A 21,307-nucleotide genomic window follows, 5' to 3' on the forward strand; every position below is an offset into this window, starting at 1 on the left:
TAATTTTCTTTCTATAGTATGCAGTCCTTTTTTCTAAAATGTGGACTGATGATAGGCTAAAACGAATCCATATCTTCGGTAATACGACTTCTTGTTACCGCCTTCTTTCACACACTTAACTTCCTCAGCTTTGATACTATGCTCCAATACAAATTCGGAACATGCTATACTAAGCATCATACACTTAGATAAAGAGGTACGGTATTTTCTTGAGATCGTGTTCGATCCCCTATCGTGGCGAGGGTGAGAAAGAGCTCTCAGTTGACTTCAACCAAGTTTACCAAAACCTGGACAATTTTGGATTCATTTTTCGTACCAGGGAAAATTCTGGGCACAAAAAATTGGTTCAATTTCCAAAATAACTCCAGTCAACAGAATAACTCAGAGATTCGCAGGGATTTGCAGAAAAAAAATTATTCCAGGTAGACCATACAATTCCAACTAGCGGTAACAAGTCACTTTTCACAATCTGTAATACCCGTTGTTCAAAACGAAAGCCAACAAAAAACATCAACATTCGTTCCAAAAAAACTTCTAATCGATACTTTTTGCACACTACACTAACCATGGTGCTATTGAAATGATTACCATTTCATTTCATCCCTTCTGTCAACAAAATTGTGAACGGGAAAAAGTCTAGTAAACGATTGCAATACCCTTGCTTATCACCGAAATGCTCTATATTTTTTCAAATTCCGCTAGTAAATCTTTAAAACAAAATCCACTTTCGAATATAGGTGTTCACCTTTTTCGCGCTATTCTTATTTCTGTACGTTCATTGAAGCTTAAAATCAGACTCCTTTGGTAGAAAGAAATCCTTTACAAAATTAACGGCTTTGCTTTATCAAGAAGCACTGGCAGATCTAGGAACTTTTCGCGGCGTAATCAATTTTGACAAAAAATGCCAAAATATAAAGTGTGCAAATTTGAACATGGCGCAAATTAGTACAACATGGTTCGACTGTTTAAGGTCCTCAAATTGGGTGTCCGCTTTTATTTTGGGAGTCAAATTCAAATTATCTTCATTTTTATAACCATTAGTTATAAAACTATTAAAAGAAAGGAAAAAACGTCCAAGCCATTTGCACTTTTTTTTATTATGGACCATAACCTAGTTGTATTTTTTTTGCTTTTGAAAACTTCCATTTCTGTAACTTATTTCAATAGTTAACTTTCAAATGTACTTTGTACTGTTAAAACTAAGAGCATAATTTGCTTAACTTTTAGCAAATAAACTCGAATTGAACTTTAACAAAGCCAATAAACATTTTCCAATTTCCAAACTTCGGAGAAAATAATACGTCACATTTGAGCTCTTTAAATTTCAAGAACCTCATAATTGGCTTTTTCATAAACTAGACCCAATTTAAAAAAACTAGATCAATATTATTTTTTTATTCAGCGGGGAAATCTTTATACTAACATAGCCAACAGACTGTATAATATACACAGACAGATCTGTATAGACAGAATTGAAAAAAAAACTGACTGTAGTTCAAAACAAAACTTTAAGCCTTCAAAAATAAAAAGATGGCTCTAAGACTCTTTGAATTTCCAGAGCAATTTATGATGGACACTTTTTTGATAAAACTAACCCAATTTGAGAAAATTGGATCAATAGGTAAATTTTTCCTTTCGATGGAAAATGTGAAAATTAAATTCTAGTTTCGAAACTAGAAGTCGATCACGTTTTTCGTGGCCTTTACACTTTCGCTGTTCGAATGTGGAGCTTACCTTCTTTCCAAGAAATGAATTTAACTAAGACCTCAAAAGCCAAACCGCGAATAATCAAATTTGAGCGTGAACAAACTAAACTGTAAGACTTCTTCCTAAAATATTTAAAAAAATCATCCAAACCTTACGTTCCTTGATACTTGAACACGACTTGTGCTTAGAAATGTCTTTGTAATTAGACTTTTGTTTACTATATTTTAAACAGTAGGCAACAATGTCCTGTGTGATTTTGTGCAGTAGAATTTTGTCCAAGACTATTTTATCGCTGGGGATTCAGTCGACGCCCGGGTTGATAAAAAACTTAAAGGCAGGTACATAAACATGGGGCATTCCAATTATCTTTGCTATCGATATGGGTGAACAATAAAAAGAATCATTTCAAAGAGATGTACAGAAAACTCACCACTTGCTCCCATAGTTTTCCGAGAAGCTAAATTAAATAAACATCAAAAAAATTCAAATTTTTTAAAATACATTTAATTTGTATACTGACAGAATCTTCCATAACAAATCAGATTTTCATATGTGTAGGGGATGCCTATAACTGTCTTTTTCAATATAACGCAAGAGAAGTCGGTTGGGTTGCTGTAAAAGTAACACCGAAGGTTCCGAACAGTTTTTTTCTGGCGAGATGCGGGACATTAGGAGAAGACTATGCGATTGATTGTGAGTCTGAGGAAAAATGGTTTTTGAATAGTGTGAACTATTTGAAACAATTATAACTGTCTCCTAGCTTGAAATGACACGCGGCGCCGAAAATAAGGAACGAAAAGTCTGAAAAGCAAAAAAAGCTCTGACTAGTTCTTCCCGACACCAGGCCAGCTCTTTTCAACTTTTTCGGAGCAGCTCCAATCACAATTGAAATGATAAGGCTTGAATTTGACATATCACACAACCCTGTACAAAGTTTATTCGTTGTAACTAATATGCATGGAAAAGAGTATTCCTTCGGTGTTCAGAAGAGCAAGTAATTGATAGGCAGGCCTCAGTTATTCTTAAAATGTTAAGTTGTGATTAAGATGAAAGAAAACATTACGAAAACAAATCAGCCAGTCAAAACTTTAAGAAAGCTTGAATGAGTAACAGTTATTGAAGAACTCGGACCCCACCACCGAAACGAGGCAATGGAAGAGCAACAGACAGTTAAAGGCCACACTAAGTATCAGACGGCACCATTGTCTACCTTAAAGTTCACATTCTCTCCGCTAATGGGTGATGAAGGTGATTCATCCATTGAAAATGCCGAAGATCCATCGGGACCTGTTATGATATCATAAGCGTGGAGAACGTTAGGGTCAAAAGCACTCGAGGAATCCGCAATAGCGGGATCCCCCGAAACACTGGCGATACTCGCAGACGACCGCTTGCTTCCTGCACTCCTCATTGAAGATGTTTTTGATAGAGGCAAGTGAGTTGATGAATCATAAAATGTATCAGCTGTCGGTTTGGGTTGGAGCGACAATGTCGCCCAACTCCACAAGGAAGACACTGTAGGCGTGATTGATGGCTGTACCGGTAATTGGGGCACCACCTGTTGCGAGACGACGTCCATCGATAGTGGCTTACGACTCATATAATCCTTCAAAACCACAATCACACAGTTCAGTTCCGGGTAAGTATATTAATGCGACAACAGAAGATCATGATGCATAGAGTAGCCAAAAGAGCAAAAGTGCCGAAAGAAGCTGCACTACGTGCAACACTACTATCAATATCAACGCTGTTTTTTTTCTAGCCCAAAAAATGCATGCTTCTGACCAAGTAGGTGAGAGTCAAGATTTCAACAAACCTTAGGGGCCGCGATACCAGAAACGTTTCTAGTCGAAGACACAGCCTTTCTTGTAGCAGATGAGTCATAGAGGGGATTTTTGAATTCATGTTCTGCTGATCCGTTTTGGTTAGAACTTCTGTTGTCACTTGAAGATCCCCCACTGCTGAATGCGTCTCTTGATTTACTATGGCCGATAGCGGGGTCATCTGATTCGCTACAACAGATAATAATTCTACCATTTTTTAAGAAAAGCTGATTATCAATAGCCAAAATTTTGCATACGTAATTGCAAGAAAACTTTTTATCCGCACAAACTAGGTTTGAGAACAACCTTCATCTTCGTTGTTAGATCAAATGCAACATTTTCAATTTCAGCTCCAGCCCAAACTTTTTAAGAACTTGGTTAAAATTTAATTGAAGAGACAATAAGCACCTATGGATAGATTCTGCATCATTGTCTGTGTCACTTGTTCCTAGACCACCATAGCTCCCATCAGATCCCAGAGTAAGTGCATTAGACGCATCATTAGGCGGAACAAGTAGACTGTTGGTTCCGGTTCCTCCTTTACAAGGAGTAAAACTATCTCCCACATGGAAGGGAACACACGGTGTTTCGATTCCACTCTGAGCTTCCGTTTGTGGAACTAACAGTGTCTTCGGTACCCTGTAGTTACTCTGGTCTATCAGCATGCGCTGTCCGAAGACATCTAAAGGAACAAACTAAATTCATTTTATGCAAGGAAAACGGATCCAATATAGCTAAGAATTTCACTTTTTCAAAGTGCCATCTCAAGTATTGGCATACCAAAACTCTTCGTAAAAGAATTACTTAGAATTAAACTAAGTCCAAACAAAAAAGAATAGACTTATTAAGACAGTCGAACCTAGAAGGAATCATCTGACCAGACACTAACCATTCGACGACGGAGGAGGAGGGAGACAGTCTCCACTAATGTCTGCCGATCGCATGTCACTCACGAACTCTGTAAGGGAAGAGTAGGAAGAGGAGGACTTGAGGGAAGTGACGTCACCAGAATATGTGGCAGACTGGCCTCCTCCAGCCCCACTGCCGGTCGACACATTGTGACCAGATACTGCTTCCTCGTCCGCACTTTCATCTGCAGAAAAACAAGCAACTTATTATAAACAAAAGCTAAGGCGCCCCCGTTCGCAAAGTTCAGAGAATAGCGGAGGCCTAAATCTGACAAATGTAATGAATTTAATTGCAACCATGGACTTATTACACACTTAGAAGAAACTACGATAAATTAACCTGAAAACTTATCATTATTTTTGGCAAAACCATTCAAATTTTTTCTCCGCATACGCCAGGTCTGGCAGTTAAAACCAAACAACAGGAGATAACTAAGCTAATCTCAGCTTCGCAGAGCGCTATTTTGCAAACACAGCCAACAGACAGTTGAAAAAGAGTCGAAGCACGCAAGTAAGTAAAAAAAACTAACTTGTTTTTTGAAAAAATCTCCGAATGCCAAACCAAAAAAAGATGCCCTTAAAGCTCTTTGAATTTCTAGAACAATTTATGATTGGCTTTTTTAAATAAAATTAAACTCAAGTTGAGAAAACTGTATCAAAAAGTATAATATTATTTTCTCGCTAGAAAATCTGAAAAATAAATTAAACTTTCGAAACTAAAGTCGATCAGATGTATCCTGGCCTTAACATTTTTTGCTGTTCAATAGTGGAGTTTGCATTCCTTGTAACGAAGATAATGATCTGAAATTTTAAAAAAAATCAAAAGTTAAACCGCTAAAAAGTAAATTTGAGCTTAAACAAATTTTAAGACTTTTCCTGAATAAAAAAAATTTAAAAAAAAAACGACCTATCAGAGTCTGAACTAGGTTCATCTACTTTTTAAAAGAAACATCCGAAAAATAAAGGAAAGTGTTAGCTACGGAAATACGTTCAAGAAAAACCTAAATTGTTTATATCCCCTTTTACACACTTCTCCTTCTTTCTATGAAACCGAACCACTCGGTTAAACCGATAGCCGTTTTGCTGAATACTTTTACGAAGAACAAAACCAGCTCGAAAGGAGTAACCACCTGCAGTAAAATTAGCACAGAAAGTTCGGACCACAATCATAAAATTTTTTTTCAGATTTGCTTTTCATTCTGCATGGTGCGATGACAGGAAAGACGGAGCTAAAAACGGAAACGAATTGATCATACAAGGATACAAGCGCCTTCAAAAACGGATGATAAATACTTGAACATAGCCAACAGAGTTGGGAAAAAGCCAATGAAAGCAATTTAACAAAAACAAATGGCTTGCTTTGTGCAAAAATCTCAACTTTCGACTTTCAAAGAAAAAATAGATGCCATTAAAGCTCTTTGAATTTCGAGAACAATTCATGATTGACACTTTTTCGATAAAATTTACCCATAGATTTAAAATTTTTTTAAAGATTTTGAATCAAAACGTCTTAATTAGGCTAAATTACTTGACCCATTCGAATGATTGCTTGTGGCACCTGAAACTGCATGGAAAATTTACAAACCCGAGGATGAAGTTTTCTCCTAGCTTCAGTGATCGAAACTTAAAGTTCTTTTGAACAGTTTGAACTGTCTTTTTTCGGACAAACCATTAAAACAAGCTTTTGAAAGTGAGACAAAATAAACGATTGCATTGGAAGCAGCACAGACAGTTCCTACCACATTAATGGCAAGGAAAACTAGTTAATAAGACATAACGGAGAAGTTTTTTATAGAAAAATAATAATAAAAAACATTTAATTCATTTTTTTTTTCAATTTTTGTGAATATAAAAAAAGTCTGGAGCCAGCGCTTAAAGAAGTTTCGAAAAAAAAATTGGTTAAAATCAGTTGTCTTAGCCTAATTAATCAATTTTTGAACACTGAACGTCACTTGCACGCTTTAAAAATTGCACGCTTCTCGACTCAGAAATCTTCTCTTAGGTTTTAAACAGAGGCAAAGCTGCAACTTCGCAAAAACAAGCGAAAAAGAGTAACCAGCTACCGTGTAACTAGCACAGAAAGTTTCAAACATATTCACATAGAAGATTTTTGAAATTTTTAAAATTCTGTGTGATGTGATGAGAGGAAAGAAAAAAGCTATGAACTGAAATAAATTGATCATAATCGAAAACAAATGCATTCAAAAAGGGATGACAAGAAAAAAACGATTCTAATAGCTTGACGGAAATTCGATTTTTGAAAGTTTTTTATTGCCAAAAAGCACTAAATGAGGCTCACAAAATGCATTTACCTAGAAAAGAACTAAGTTTGTCAGAGCTAAAAAAAAATTGATTTTCTTTTTCAGTCGTTTCTCGCTTGTTTTACAGTCGAAACTAGAACTGAAAGCAAAAAAAAAAAAAATGAACTGTTTAATCCCGACAATGCTCAACCATTTTGAAATTTTGTACTGTTGATTGAATCAAAAGTGGAAAGTCTTTAAAATGATAATATACTGGAAACATTTGGGAAATTGTTTGAGGCACCTGAATCTAATTGTAACAAGCACACCTGAATACAAAGTTCCCTTACGCCTTCAGTCGTCGGAACAAAAAGTTCTTTTGAACGTTTCGAATTCTCTTTTTCCGAATGAAGCATTGATACTAGCAGTTGGAAGTAAAACAAAAAAAACAAATTTTGCAACATGGATAGACTCTTGCATTGTTCCGAAAGTTCCGACCACATTAATAAGCAAGACTACAAAAAAAATTTTTACCCCTATTTTCTTCTTGTTTTTGGACGTGGTTTGCGGGAAAAAAATATACAATGTCAAGGAAAATTTGTTGATTAAGCATATTGGGGAATACCTTTTTCGAAAACTGAAAAAAATGAATTCAATTTTTTCTAATTCTCAAGTAAGCGCTGAACGAAGCTTCAAAAACTAAAGATGTCTTAGCCTAAATAACCAATTTTTAAACACTTAACATAACTTGCACACGTTACTCACTCGAAATTAGACTAAGAAATGAAAATATACAAACCGGTTTTTCCGACAAAACCGATTTATCTGACAAAAAGTTCTCAAAATTTCTACACAGAACTGAAGCGGCAACTTCGCAAACAAACGCGAGAGAGCGGCAAAATGCGCTGAAATGCACAAAAACGCAAATGTAATAATTCGTAATAATGTAATAATAAAATGTAACAATTAATTGGAATGTATTTAACAAAATTGCAATGAAAATATGCTTTTCAACAACCTCGCACAATACAAAAATTTGAAAAATTTCTGCATTGATTTTTTTATTATTACACTGTTGCATGAAATCAATACCTTTATCAGATGAAGATAATTTAAGTTGATGAATATGGAGCCAAATAAATCACTAATATTTGCGAAATATGATAGATCACTCCACCCATTCCGAAGATTATTACAGGTAACTGATTTTGCGTTAAAGAAAATATAGAAAAAATAAGACCCGAAGACAATTCGTCAAACTAATAAGGTCAGTGTGACCATGCTTAATTGGCAGAGATATAGGGTACCTTTCATTGGTCAAATTAAAAAGTTCAGTGTAGTGTGACCATACTTAATTGGCAGAGATATAGGGTACCTTTCATTGGTCAAATTAAAAAGTTCAGTGTAGTGTGACCATACTTAGTTGGCAGAGAACTAGGCTCAGATTAATACAATCAGAGACAGCAAAAATAATAACTTGGCTCATAGAAACTAAGCGAAGATTGGAAAAGATTAATGCACGCAAGTAAACAACAAAAACACGGACTTTCTTAAGAAAACATCTCACCTTTCGAATTTCAAAGAGAAAAATAGATGCCCTTTAAGCTCTTTGAATTTCTAGAAAAATTTATGATAGACGTATTTTTGATTACATGAACCCAACTAGAGAAAACTGGATCAATAGGTAAAGTTGTTATTCCGCTGGAAATCTAAAAGTTACATTCCAGTTTCGAAACTATAAATCCTTCACGAAATTTTGCGCCATTTGCACGTTCGTATTTGGATAGTGCTATTTACGTCGCTTTCAGCAGATGAATTTCAATTGAACTCAAAAAAGTGCATATATACCTAAGTGCATCAAAATTTTACGACTTTTTCCTGAAAAATAAAAAAAATCAGCAAGACCTATATAAGAAACTTCACTACGCTCATTACTCTTACCAAGCGGAAAGCTACTTTATAAATGAAAAAAGCACAAAAAATTACTACCACATTCATAAAAAAAACAAAAGAAAAACAATTTTCTTTTCCAATATTGTGTTGTTTTTTGAGCTTGTATTATGAGACGAAAAGTTAGAAAACAAGTTAATTAAACATACTCGAAAAGTGAATGAGAAACAAAAAATTCTAATTCTATTTTTTGCAGATAATTTTTGAAATTATCCATACTAATGATTATTCGTGATTGTTGTTTTGCATAGAAAAAGTTGGAACCAAAAAAAAAATGAACTTAACGCATTAATGAAGATAGACACAGAGGAAGCGGAGCCTCGCACCACTTGCGACACAATATAAATGGCATGGCAGCTAGCCCAAAAAAAATACCGCAAGCTGAGTCGAAAAAAATGGTTAAAAAAATCGTAAAATAAAAATAAAATAAATCAAAAAATAAAAAAGTCAAGTAAAAACAAGAGTTGACTTATAACCAACAAGACAAATTCGAATGTAACGGCCATTTAAAAGACAGAAATGCTCAAAAATAATCTGTAAAGAGGCATTTTGTTCTGTTACTATCAGAACAGCCGAGCTAACTGATTCAACTGATTTTGTTAAACTAGTTGTTAACCCGAAGAAAGTCCATATTCCAGCTTGATAACGCTTGCTAATCCCCAGCATAAAAAAATTACTTCAAGAGAATGATTCAACTCAAACTTTGTAATGCACCTGTTAAATTCAAGTCTGAGTCGTCTTCCTGTTCTTCTGGAACAGAGAGTGCTGCTGCTAGAGAAGAACCTTCGGAGCACACAGGAAATACAATGGAGGTCAGCTGGTTGTGGTACCACTTGGGCTTGTCCCCTATCACACCTGGGTCTATGAGTCCTGTCTGGATGCGCTGGAATGTCATGTTATTCGGAGAGAGACTCCATTCGCAGAAATATTCCACTGCCTGCAGATCACAAATCAATCGTACAGTCCAAATTAGGTGAACTAGAACCATAAAAATTTTCAGACTATATTTTTCTATAAAAAGCAAACCTGAGTTCTAGCTAGCTTTGCCGTAAAAGCCGAATGATTTGGTCTGGATTTCAGGAAACTGTTCAGCTGAAATGCCACGACCGGACGCGGAAAAAGCCTTAGTGTCCTCATGTGCTCGTAATGGTTCGCCAGAATGTTCTGCGAGCTGAAGAACTTCACAAGAGCCACTCGCGTCGCAACATCAATTGAATCAATGTCGTTTCCGAAAATGTAGGGATTGAATGCGTCCTTCACATTTGCGTCTGATTTGGAGCTGTCGGCTTTGGCGTTTGAGATTGTGAATCGGGAAAGGTCAACTTCATCCAGGTTCCGAATTGGCTGAGGCATCGACATACTTGTGAGAGCCTGCAGAGGCATTCAAATAAATTTACATGACATTTAACTGCTCTCTGAATTCAGATACACATTGGGTTGAATTCAGATTGGGATGAAGATAACTTAACTTCAATCTAGAGGGGTCAAAATACGAGCTTCTCAGTTTTTACGGATGAACGCTTCTTTTTTCAGGGCTAGAAAAACCAAGCCAATAATATTTTGACTGAGAGCATGAAATAAGCTTAATTGCCAGCGACCATCCGCTAATGCAGAAACCAGGAGCACACAATAGTTTTGTTATCAACTTACCCCTTTCAGGTGGTTTCTTAGAGTTGTTGCTTCTGGTTCTACGATGCGAGGCAACTCTTCCGCATTTAGAGGAACTGTAATCTGTAAATGCAAAAACAACATAGGATAAAGCAAAGATTTTGACAGAGGGTAGGCGAAGCGGAGCTCCGTACCACTTGCGATAGCATGGCGAGCTAGCCATCAAGAAATTATCCGGAAGTTTCAAAGACGTTCAAATGATGAAACATAGCCAACAGACAATTGGAAGAGTCAATGAACGCAAAGAAACAGAAAAAAAAAACTTTATATTTCGAATTTCAAAGAAAAAATTATATGGTCTTAAAATTCTTTAAATTACATAAGCAATTTTTGATTGGCACTTTTTCGGATAAATTATACTGAAAAAAAAAATGATTTCCAAGAAAAAAATATAACTTCAGGAAAAATTTCAAGTATATGGCCTTCAAGCTCTTTGAAAATCACAAACCATTTACCATTGTCATTTTTCAAAACTCAATTAAGCATAACTGAGAAAATTGGACAAAAATGACCTTTCTATTTCGCTGAGAATTCTAAGAAATAAATTCCACTTTGGAAACTAGAAATCGATCACGTTTTTTGCGCCAATGCATCGTTTATATTTGGAGAATGATTTTCGCCTGCCTTTTAGCGAACTTTAATTGAACTCATAAATGCATTAATATGTATGAATGTACCGCTGTAAAATATTAGAGCATTTGAATTCTTTTCCTGAAATTAAAAGCAAAAAATCATCACGACCTATATAAGAGTCTGAACTACGTTCATTGACTCATAAAAACAAACTACATGTACCAAAACTTTCTTATCAGAGATTATCTCAAATGAAATTCATTTTAGAAAAAACATATCGAGAAGGACAATTGGCGGTCTCAACCTAGTATTAAAACGATACTCACAAAGAGTTAACTAAGCCGAAAAAAATAGAGTACCCGATTGCAATATACTTTCTCTCAGATTGTAACACACCAATGAAAAATTGTCAATGAACAAAAAAAACTCTTTGAACGGTAAAAACGGATAAACATTTTATTCCGCTGGAAAATCTTAAATCAAAATCGAACTTTCAAACGAAAAGACATTCACGATTTTTTTTGCGTCAATTGCGCTTCTGTTTTCTTGAAAACAGAGACGAAGCGGAGCTTCGCACCACTTGCGATACAACACTAACATAAAAACATAAGAAGCCGAAAATGAAAGCTTTAAAAAAAACTAGCTCATATAAACTTTCATATGTACGGATAGAAGTTCACTCCATGCAAATATGTCAGACACTTGAATTTTAAATCAGCAACAATGAAACAAAATTTAACCAAAAAACAAAGCTGACAATCTTTGACCAAACACAAGTTGAGCCGAAAAAAAAAAGATTTTATAGAAAAGTTTGAAGTCCCACCTTAAACAAAAATGGACAACAATTACACTTGCAACTACAATGAAAGTTGTTTACAGCACAAGAAAAATCAATGGTCTGGCAACTAAGCCGAGCATCTTTGAGCGAACACCAACTGAACCGAAAAAAAAAAGATTCTATGAAATGTTTTCAAAACAAAAAAATTTGGAATTGGAATGAACAAAATTTGCACTTGCAACTACAAGGAAAATTGTCTACAGCACAAGCCAAATCCGTTGTGGCAATTTAGCCGACAAAACCTGAGCGAACAAACAAAAAACCAAAAATTCACTTTTCTCGGATACTGAAAATAAAAACAAGATCCCGCCACGACTCGAACCCCAGGCCTTAGAGTACATAGGCAACTGCTTTACATCCAGGCGAATGGGAAGCAATCTGGAGTATCTTAAGACAAGGTAAGAAGAGAAGTAAAGATAAGAAGAGAAGTGAAAAGGATGGATTCAACTGATTTTGTTAAAAAATCTCTATACTCCAGTTTGATAACGCATGCTTATCGCAATCGTAAAAAGATTAATGTGCTTTCCATTTAAATGACCTTATAAAAAATCAAAATGCAAAAAAAATAACAAAATAAAAATATCACAAGACTTCGTTCATTGCCATTTAATAATATGGCTACTTAAGAAATGACTATATTACCTTATTCGAATCCAGGTCCACGACCCATACGTCATCGGGGAGTCTGAATGACTGCTTGTAGAGAAAGAACGTCGCAGGGACGCCAATGATGTAGGGAGTTGGAGCCAACAATAGCTGAATCAAGTTTCAACCACCGTTACAATTAGGTTCATTTTGAATAATTAGAGTTTAACAGAGGTCAATTAGATTGTTCACCTGTTCTGCGAAATTCATGCAAGTAGGAAGTAATGGTATGACGGGGAACATGTATTCGAGAGGATACAGCATCTTCACAAAAGCCAGTACAGACATCGAGAGAGCGTTGTAGTCCCTCGACTGCAAAACAATCTGCAACAAAAACCAGTGCCAAGATCAAAACTGATATACTAAAAAATAAGAAAGTAATGACTGAAGAATTTTATTTCGTGCACTGAGACTTGAACCATAGCCATGTTGAGATTTTTTTCTGACCATCATTCATTTTCGGATTACCGTTCGATTTTACCCTGTTTTCAACGGAAAATAAGTTCATTTTTGAGCATTTTGAAGGACTGAAATGATTTGCACCTTCCCACAAAAGCTCGGCTTGTCAATGAAACTAATCAAATGATAGCACAGAGGATAAGAGCACAATTTATACCTTGTGTTCCAACAGGATACAAGTGATGACCTTCATGCATGTCTCCACTCCCAGCAGTTCCAGGGGAAGGTGAAGGGGGAAGTCGCAGAGACTGAATCGGGTGTCATCTGGCAGAGCAAACAAAATCGGGCTCGCTATTCTTCGAGGCAACAACTGAAAGAAAGGTTGATTCAGCTAGCTTGTGCCAGTTAAGTACTAAGTCAGGATGTTATGGAATGTGTGATATTTTGTCTTTCATAATCAACCATAAAGATACTAAATTTTTCAAATCGGTTTCGTTATGTTCGGTTTAAAAAAAACTGAATTTAAATGCTTCGAGCGCAAAGTTTATTTACCCTGCAACAATTTAACTTTGACGGATTTCTAACCTCGACTTCAATACGTGTCTTTCCGGGAATGGGGATTGGGGCAGATAACAGTCGCATGATCCAGTGTTCTATTTCTTTGACGTCGTGCACTATCACTGGGCTGAGAGGGGGTGGCGGTTGTGATGGCGCCTGCTGCTGATTTCCATTACCAAATGGAACCATCAAATCTACTCCGCCCAGGCTGCATCCCGACAAAACACCCCACACTGAGTCGCTGAAATAGTAGGAATTTAATAACTTCAAGGCCCCATGAAACTTTTGAATGCATCATCTTTAACACGGAGATGAAGCAGAGCTTCGCACTATTTGCGATGCATATAGGGTCAAAATAAAAAAATTTTCAAACGTCACAAAAAGGCAAAACAATTAGAATGCTTTGCGAAGCTGAATTGCAAGAGAAACAGCTTTTCATTGCACAAATGCGTAATCTCGCACAATTCTGAAATACAATTAAACTGTCGTGGTATTTATTTCCGCAACAGATAAGTAGCTTGAGAGAAAAACTGGGATCAATCAAACAAAATCAATTTTATTATTGCGTTTTGTTTGAAATGCATACTTAATTTGCGTTTTGTTTGAAATGCATACTTAATTTGCGTTTTGTTTGAAATGCATACTTAATGCATAATTAATTTTCAAAATTAATACGTGGCCAGGGGAAAATTCTACAGTTGTATTGAACTTCCAAAACATTTACATAAAAGTTCGAAAACAAACTAGACTGCTCGTATCAGGGCGAAGCCCTGAATGTTCCGACTGCCTTTTAAGGTTTATGGAGCAGCAGTAATAGCATAAAAAAATTAAATGAAATAAAATAAAATGAAAATTTTTTATCTAAAATTTGAAATTTTTTATGAAAATCATCCCCCACACGCCATATAAAGTACAAAATGAGAGATTTCGTTCCTTTTAACAAATCAATTATGGCAATTAAGCTTCGTTCAACCAATTTGGAACGATTTATAAGACGGATTAAACCTCCGCTTACGCGTTAATAGCGCGAATTATATCGCGCGTTAATTGTCCCAAATTGGTCAAAATGGCAATCTTTAAACCCTCATAACTCTGCGAAAAATGATCACAGGTGAAATTTCTTTTCAAATTTAAGCTCAGGGCAACAATACCTTTAGAATGATATGAAAAAAAAATCCGTCAAAAATGGCTAGTTAAAAAGTCGAAATTTGTCTGAAGAAAAAAAAAACCCACCCCGAGCACAAATATTCCGTTACTTTCGTTTCGAAAGTCGGAACAACAAGGATAGCCGGTTGCTGTGCACGTCGCACAGAACGATGTTCCGACCATATTCGAAGTTTCACTCGAAGTTTATGTCGTTCAAATCAGGACTGAAAGGACATTTATATGATATATCACTCAACCCATTCCAAAGATTATTTGTGGTTCCTGATTTTGAGTGGAAAAAAACTAAAACACACAAGAATACTAAGTTCCTCCCGTTTCTCAAACGGTCGGAACAATAAAAACTAACACATCCGAATACAAACTTCCTCCTTATTTATCAAATGGTCAGAACAATAAAACTAAAACACAGCCAAATACAAAGTTCCTCTCCATTTTCAATGGTCAATTTTTGTCAATTTTGTTTTTAGTTTTGTAGCATACACTCAGCGGAACAAAAACCACTGAGTATTGATATGCTACAAAACTAAAAGCAAAATTGACAAAAATTGATACGTCAAAGAAGCACTGACAAAAATAATTGAAATATTTATACCTCTGCACGCAATTCCCTAATTACCTCTGAAACCATCCTATATTGGGCACGTAACAAAATGGATTGATAATTGAGCAGACTGAAGTTCAGACAAAACGAGTTACTCGGAAAAACCTTAATTACGAATAATAAACATAGCCAACAGACAGTTTGAAAAGAGTCTATGAACGCAATTAAAAACTGACTTTTTATTTTTAAAAATCTCAACTTTCGTATTTCAAAGAAATAAAAATAGATGCATTAAAAGCTCTATGTATTCTAGAGCGATTGATGACTGGCATTTTTCCAATAAAATTAACTTTACTTGAGAAAACTGGATCATTAGGTAAATTTTTATTTCGCTGAGAAATCGCGGGTAAATTTTTATTCCATTTTCGAAAGTAAAAGTCAATCACGTTTTTGGTGACCTTTTAAACTTCGCTCTTCGATAGTCGAGTTTGCCTTCCTTTGAACAAAAAATGAACTGAGCTTAAAAAGAAATCAAGAGTCAAACCGCGAAAAATCAAAATAGCAGACTCGAATTGAGCCAGAAAAATCTAAACGGGATATTTGGCTGAGAACCGGTCGGGACTCGATCTATTTTACAATGCACCCAACTGCGCACCTGCAACTACCGCAAGCCTTGAAAGAAAACAGACAAAAACTTCGGAGGCAACAAGATTCGAACAACTGACCTCATAGGTAAAAAAGTTTACCCGATTTTAAGACACTTGCTCCTAGAATTGATATTTATTTTTGAAAAAAGCATTGTCCCCGATTTTAAGAGTTGTTCTTCCAAATGATATTATTTTTGAAAAACTGCATTGTTCCAAATTTTAAGACACTTGCTCTTACAAGTGATTTATATTTTTGAAAAACTGCTTGGTTACCAATTTTACGACACTTACTCTTAAAAATGATATTTACATTTGAAAGACTGCATAATGAGCAGCCTGAATTATAGCCAGAAGAAATTAAATTGCCAAACTTTGCAGCTAAGCCGATTTTTTCCCTTGCTCATTGTCGCTGCATGAAAACTTAATTTTCATCCTCGCACAATTCAGACAAAGTTCTAAGAAATACGATTATTCGGGTAGAAAAGAAGTGGTTATGATCAACGATTCTAACTTGCCAGCCGATGCACTTTCACAAATTAAATTTGAACTTCAATGGCTCTTCTCAGGTTAATAACATAATTACAACTGACGTCAGACACGCTTAGCACAAGGAAATGTATTGCGACTTCACATGGTCCGAACAGACTCAAAACACTTAAGAGTGGTTCCGGAGTCTATGCCAACATGTCGGATATAAACAGCGGCAAAGCCATTTAAGCAATGACGCAAAACCCTACGCCGAGCTGCCTTGGACCACGTGGCTTGTTGACATTTTTGGTAATTCACTTGATAGCGTTGCGCAACCGTTAAATACTTAAGATCGTCGCAGCCTCTTAGCTCCCTGTGGATTTAACAGGAACGTGACACACAAAAGGCAAATGCTCTAGGAAGGAAGGATGTTAACTCAATAGGCTCATCGCTTCCAATTGATTCCCGCCGTTCATTTTTGATCTTTTTGTTAGATTTGGCCTTTAACGAGCGACGGGATATTTATAGTCCGGATCTAGCTGATGGCTCCCAGGGCGAAAACTCTGGTTCACACTGAAGGGAATCAGTTAAGGGGTAGACTAAAGTAGAAACACTTTGTAGTTGCTATTTTCGGCTTCGCAAGACCATCATAAATATACCAGTTGTCAAATCCTTTTTTTAAACTTCATCTTCACTACTTTTGATGACCAGAGGCTAAATTTGCCAGCTCTTGTCAATAAGATCAGAAAGCGTCACCAAGATTGCGCGCGTCTACAGCAAACTTAGCACAACACCAACACGTAACTTCATTCACCAGTAAATTAGGCCTGAGCAAGATCTTATTTATCGCAAATTAACGTGTTCTAATTGATTTATCGAAACTACAGAGCGAAAAAAAGGCGAACAATAAGCCCAAATCAATCAATACATACAAATTCATTTCAGTTCCCGAAGCGGTTGATTGGATTTCAACAGAACAATAAAGCACTTATAATTCAATTCTCTCTGATGAAGTATGCTATGTGTCGTGCCACGCAACCTATACAGTACATATGTGACTCGAAACCTTATAAATTATTACTTGTCTCAAAAATATGTAAAATTGCAACACTTTTTCTGGTCCTATTAGTTCTGAGTTCGGTTGTAACTCACGGCCAATTAACTCGTACCAACAAGCATCAGAGTTACTACCCTCGACAGTCCATTCGACCCTACCATTATTTGGGTTCACCAGGGGTCAACTACAGAAGCAGTCATCTGTTGAGGCCACCCTACTTCAGCTGGGCTGACTTGTACAAACAGAGAATGGCGTTGTGGCAGCAGCAGTTGAATAGTCACGTCCCCAGTACAAACTATGAGTCACACAGTAGACAGTTGTACAATGGAACAGTGAGTTTAATCAATTCTGAGACTTATTTTACCACCTTCAATATACCTAAGACATCACAGCAAAATGGCCAATTTCTTTTTTTTTAAATGAATTTTTTATTTTGGCATATTATGACTCGGATAGATACACTTTAACTCCAATAAAACGCCACGCTTGGTTGATATGGTTTCACCAAGAAGTCTAGAGACAATTTCATTGTCGCAAGACTTGTGCTGGAATCTTCACAACTTCGAAAACGATTGAAGTTAAATTAAGTTGCTAGCGATAAAATCCGCAGGCAACAAATAAAACGTTAATTACGGCTTTTGGTTGGCGAACCGCTCGGTGGATTCCAAGGAAAATGTGGATTTTAGTTGAACATGCGTTACCATGCTTGTTCTAAAATCCCATGCACTCTAGCTAGCTTAGCGAATTTACAAAACCGATATTAATTAAGACAGTAAAAAATGTTTCTTCAATATCATTCAAACACTCGATTCAAAAAGTAAAAAACGTTTTTTTTCAGTGTCAGACGAATATCTGTCGAACATTTCCGGCTGGATTCTCAAGTGCGAGGTTCTCCAAGATACAGTGTAAATGCCAGGAGGGTAAAATATGCAAAACGATCTTCCTGTCCACGAAAAGAGAGGGACGTTGCGTGTCACCAGATTATAAACACCCGCAGGTTAGAACTAGAGTCACTGCGCTTTCGACAAGACCGCAAGGCCCGTAGAAATTGACATCATTTTGTAATAATTTACATCCATTTTCGGCCAACGGCCCTAGATTTTTGCTAAAAAGCGCCTAGCGACTGGTGGCAAAATATAATCTTTACAGCGGTTGGTTCCACCCCAGAAGGTCAATCAGGTCAACCTAATCTAGAAAACAGTAAGCAAATTATTATTTTTAAATTCCGCCATCCTATGTCGGTTCCGTTTTTCTTCATAGGATGAAAAATAGTAATTGAAAAAATTGAGTTCCCATCGCACCCAAAACGAAAATTGAGTTTGATTTTAGGAAGAAAACGACACTGAGTTATATCCCCATATGTCAAGGCTGCTTGCCGGAGTACCGTGAAAACATGCAGAGGCTGATATACAAATACGATATGATTAAAGAAGACCAAAAATGCGATTGCTATTCGAGCACACCCCTAAAATGGGTTAAGTTAAGTGCTTTGAAGCACAGAACATCTGACGTGCTTCATAACAGCATAACTATACTGTGGAGCCAGCAACAAAATTGAAAGCAATTAATTTTCACAACAATACTTTTTATGTTCTATATATAACTTAATCAGCAGATCAGATATCAACGTAAAATACAAGCATGTACGCCATCTCCTTAAGGATTTAATCTCTCTCCTTCCTCTTGGTACTATTAACACCAGACCTGTTCTCTTCTGTCAACAAAACATTTTTAAACAAAACTATTTTTAAAGGCACCTTGGGAAAATGATTTCAACTAAAAAATATTAGTGTTCAGCTAGTTTCGTCAATGATGTACCAGCGGCCCATAATTTCTTTTCGAAAAACTGCCGAAAACTAATTTTCGTTAAATTGCACAAAAATGCTTGTACACAGCTTCCTTCCTGAAAATGTCCAGTCCCCTTGATTATATATTAGCTGATTGCATTCAAATTATTCTAGAAAAAGTCTCAAGCTAGTTTGCAGAAAGCACCTGATCTAAAAGAATTGGTACCAGCTCTGCGACCATGGATACGTAGCCAGCATGTGAACTCGCGTAACAGTAAAAAAAATACTTAAATAAGACTAAAACTTTCGTTTCCTAATTTTATTGAGGATTATTTTTCTATTTTCTGATGAAGAAGAGGCGAAACAAAAAGTAAACAGAAAATCATTAAAAAATCGAATCAAACGCATCTACACTTTCCTGTGTTTCTGATCTAACGGGAAGGATAATGCAGTTATTTTTTTCGAACTCCCAAAATTAATAGAAAATCATAAGAAATCGCAGCCCATTTTTTCTCTCCAATAAAACTTTATTTTGCAGTCCGAATTACGGATAAAAGGGCTTGTGATACCAAACTTGGTTAACTAATTTCTCTGTGCCATCTAAAATCTCCAAGTTGGTTAAGTTTTTTATCAGAAAAATTGTAAAAAACGATGACACTCAAAGAATGATAAGATTTAAGCTGGACACAGAAACACGCGCCACTTAGGTTAGCAAAAAGCTCGTAATATTACCCAAAAGTTTGCTGGTGTAGAAATTGTTCAAAATTATTTAATGAAACTGTTCAAAATTATTTAAAGAAATTGTTCAAAATTATTTAAAGAAACTAGGCAGTTGAATCGAAAAAAAAAATGAAAACCGATAACGAACACTGTCATTATCTAAAAAAAGACACTTCGTCATCGTTTAAACTGCCGCAAATGCGGAGACCATTTCTGGAAAAATCTCAAAACTAATACTTTCAGACAGCGTTAAATTTGCAAAAAAAAATAAACCAGAAACGTTTCCCATAAAAACCTTTCCAAATCGGCCCAATTATATTCTTTCAAGTTTATTAGCCTCTTGTGCATTATTTTCAACACAGGCGAATTGCACTTCGCATGCACAAGCAAAAACATGACCGAACACGCTACTGGGAAAAACTGAATGAGTAAAACTTTGAGTCTACAAAATTTCTTAAGTGACGCACGCCAATTATGAGTCTACATAATTGCTAAGAGACGCAAGCCAATTATGGCGCATTAGCAGTACAAGTCAATTTGAAAAAAAAATTATCAGTTAACATGCCTCAATTTATAGAGCGGACGAATTTTAACTAATATACGAAAAAGTTCATTAAAAACGTCCGACCCTGCCGAGGTTCGAACCCCCTTATTTTGCTGCTGGTCTCCTTCCCTACCTCTACGCTAAAAAACCACGAAACCTTGAAGCTAAAGAGCTATTTGTAAAATAATAGTCTGTGTTAATATCCTTAGCATTGGCTGTACTTAATAACTGGATCAAAATGAACACTTTCAAAATGAACACATTTTGTGGCAAACAATTGTATCGCAATAATATTTGCGACTTAATTGGAAAAAAAAAGAAAAATCATAATATAACACAAGCTAAGATTGAGCAAACACTTAGAAACCGGATAAAACATATGAACCACGAAGAACGAGAGCAAAAAACACTCAAGGAAAAGAACAAAAGGAAAATAAGGGAATTAAAATTCATATATATAGACAAAAAAATGCTAAAATCTTAAATTTCAAATGACAGTCAATAAGAATGAGCTTTCGGAAAAATTCGAAATAAGCCAAAAAGTGAATGACCATACCACTAGACAGTTGAAAAAATTTAAATGAGAGCACTTTCGAGATTTTTATATTTCCGCTTATAGCTCTTTGAATATGAAATTTTTATTTCTGTCCTATTTTTCGTAAAAACTAACCCAATTTGATCAGAGAAAATTAATAAGTAAATCTTTAATCTGCTGGTAAGTCTAGAACATAGCCAACTGACAGTTGGGAAAGTGTAGAAGAACAAGGAAACCGAAAAAGCGGATTGAGATATTTCCAAATGTTGAAACTCAAATTAAAATGATATCACATATCACGTTGAAGCTCTTTCAATCCTTTTCCTGTTCGACAGTGAAGCCTATCTTCATTTAACTTTAAAAAAAATTAATTGAATAGAACCTTGAAAAAAAATCATGGGTCTTCACTGCAATAATTGACGCTAAACAATTTCAAGTTAAAAAGTTTTTTAATGAACCAACAAATGGAAAAAGAACCCAATGGACAACAAAAATATTTTAAACCAAACACAGCACAATTAACTTTCATACA

General features: G+C 35.8%; 2 protein-coding genes and 1 long non-coding RNA gene across 9 annotated transcripts in view; 2 read left to right on the top strand and 1 right to left on the bottom strand.

Moving 5' to 3' along the window:
* Window positions 1-21,307, top strand: part of LOC134844800 (inhibitor of nuclear factor kappa-B kinase subunit epsilon-like) — a 572,416-nt gene that overhangs the window by 197,269 nt on the left and 353,840 nt on the right. The gene's annotated exons all lie outside the window — the stretch shown is intronic.
* Window positions 1-21,307, bottom strand: part of LOC134844738 (MAP kinase-activating death domain protein-like) — a 60,371-nt gene that overhangs the window by 18,893 nt on the left and 20,171 nt on the right. For 4 of the 7 annotated variants that reach the window (XM_063861577.1, XM_063861570.1, XM_063861583.1 and 1 more), the window contains exons 3-14: window positions 13,337-13,550; window positions 12,969-13,121; window positions 12,545-12,676; window positions 12,350-12,463; window positions 10,279-10,359; window positions 9,655-9,999; window positions 9,343-9,565; window positions 4,420-4,623; window positions 3,939-4,212; window positions 3,524-3,719; window positions 2,918-3,313; window positions 2,138-2,164 (exon numbers count right to left, since the gene is read on the bottom strand). In XM_063861577.1, coding sequence (XP_063717647.1) covers window positions 2,138-2,164; window positions 2,918-3,313; window positions 3,524-3,719; window positions 3,939-4,212; window positions 4,420-4,623; window positions 9,343-9,565; window positions 9,655-9,999; window positions 10,279-10,359; window positions 12,350-12,463; window positions 12,545-12,676; window positions 12,969-13,121; window positions 13,337-13,550 — 2,359 coding nt within the window. The remainder of the gene's footprint in view (window positions 1-2,137; window positions 2,165-2,917; window positions 3,314-3,523; window positions 3,720-3,938; window positions 4,213-4,419; window positions 4,624-9,342; window positions 9,566-9,654; window positions 10,000-10,278; window positions 10,360-12,349; window positions 12,464-12,544; window positions 12,677-12,968; window positions 13,122-13,336; window positions 13,551-21,307) is intronic. The other 3 variants (XM_063861590.1, XM_063861563.1, XM_063861597.1) reach the window with 3 other exon arrangements.
* LOC134844786 (uncharacterized) lies at window positions 16,488-18,769 on the top strand. The gene is made up of 3 exons (XR_010162698.1): window positions 16,488-17,521; window positions 18,028-18,186; window positions 18,519-18,769. It is a non-coding gene; the product is annotated as an uncharacterized LOC134844786 (long non-coding RNA).

Source organism: Symsagittifera roscoffensis, chromosome 1 (genome assembly GCF_963678635.1).
Source record: "Symsagittifera roscoffensis chromosome 1, txSymRosc1.1, whole genome shotgun sequence".
In the NCBI taxonomy this organism is placed as follows: Eukaryota; Metazoa; Xenacoelomorpha; order Acoela; family Convolutidae; genus Symsagittifera; species Symsagittifera roscoffensis.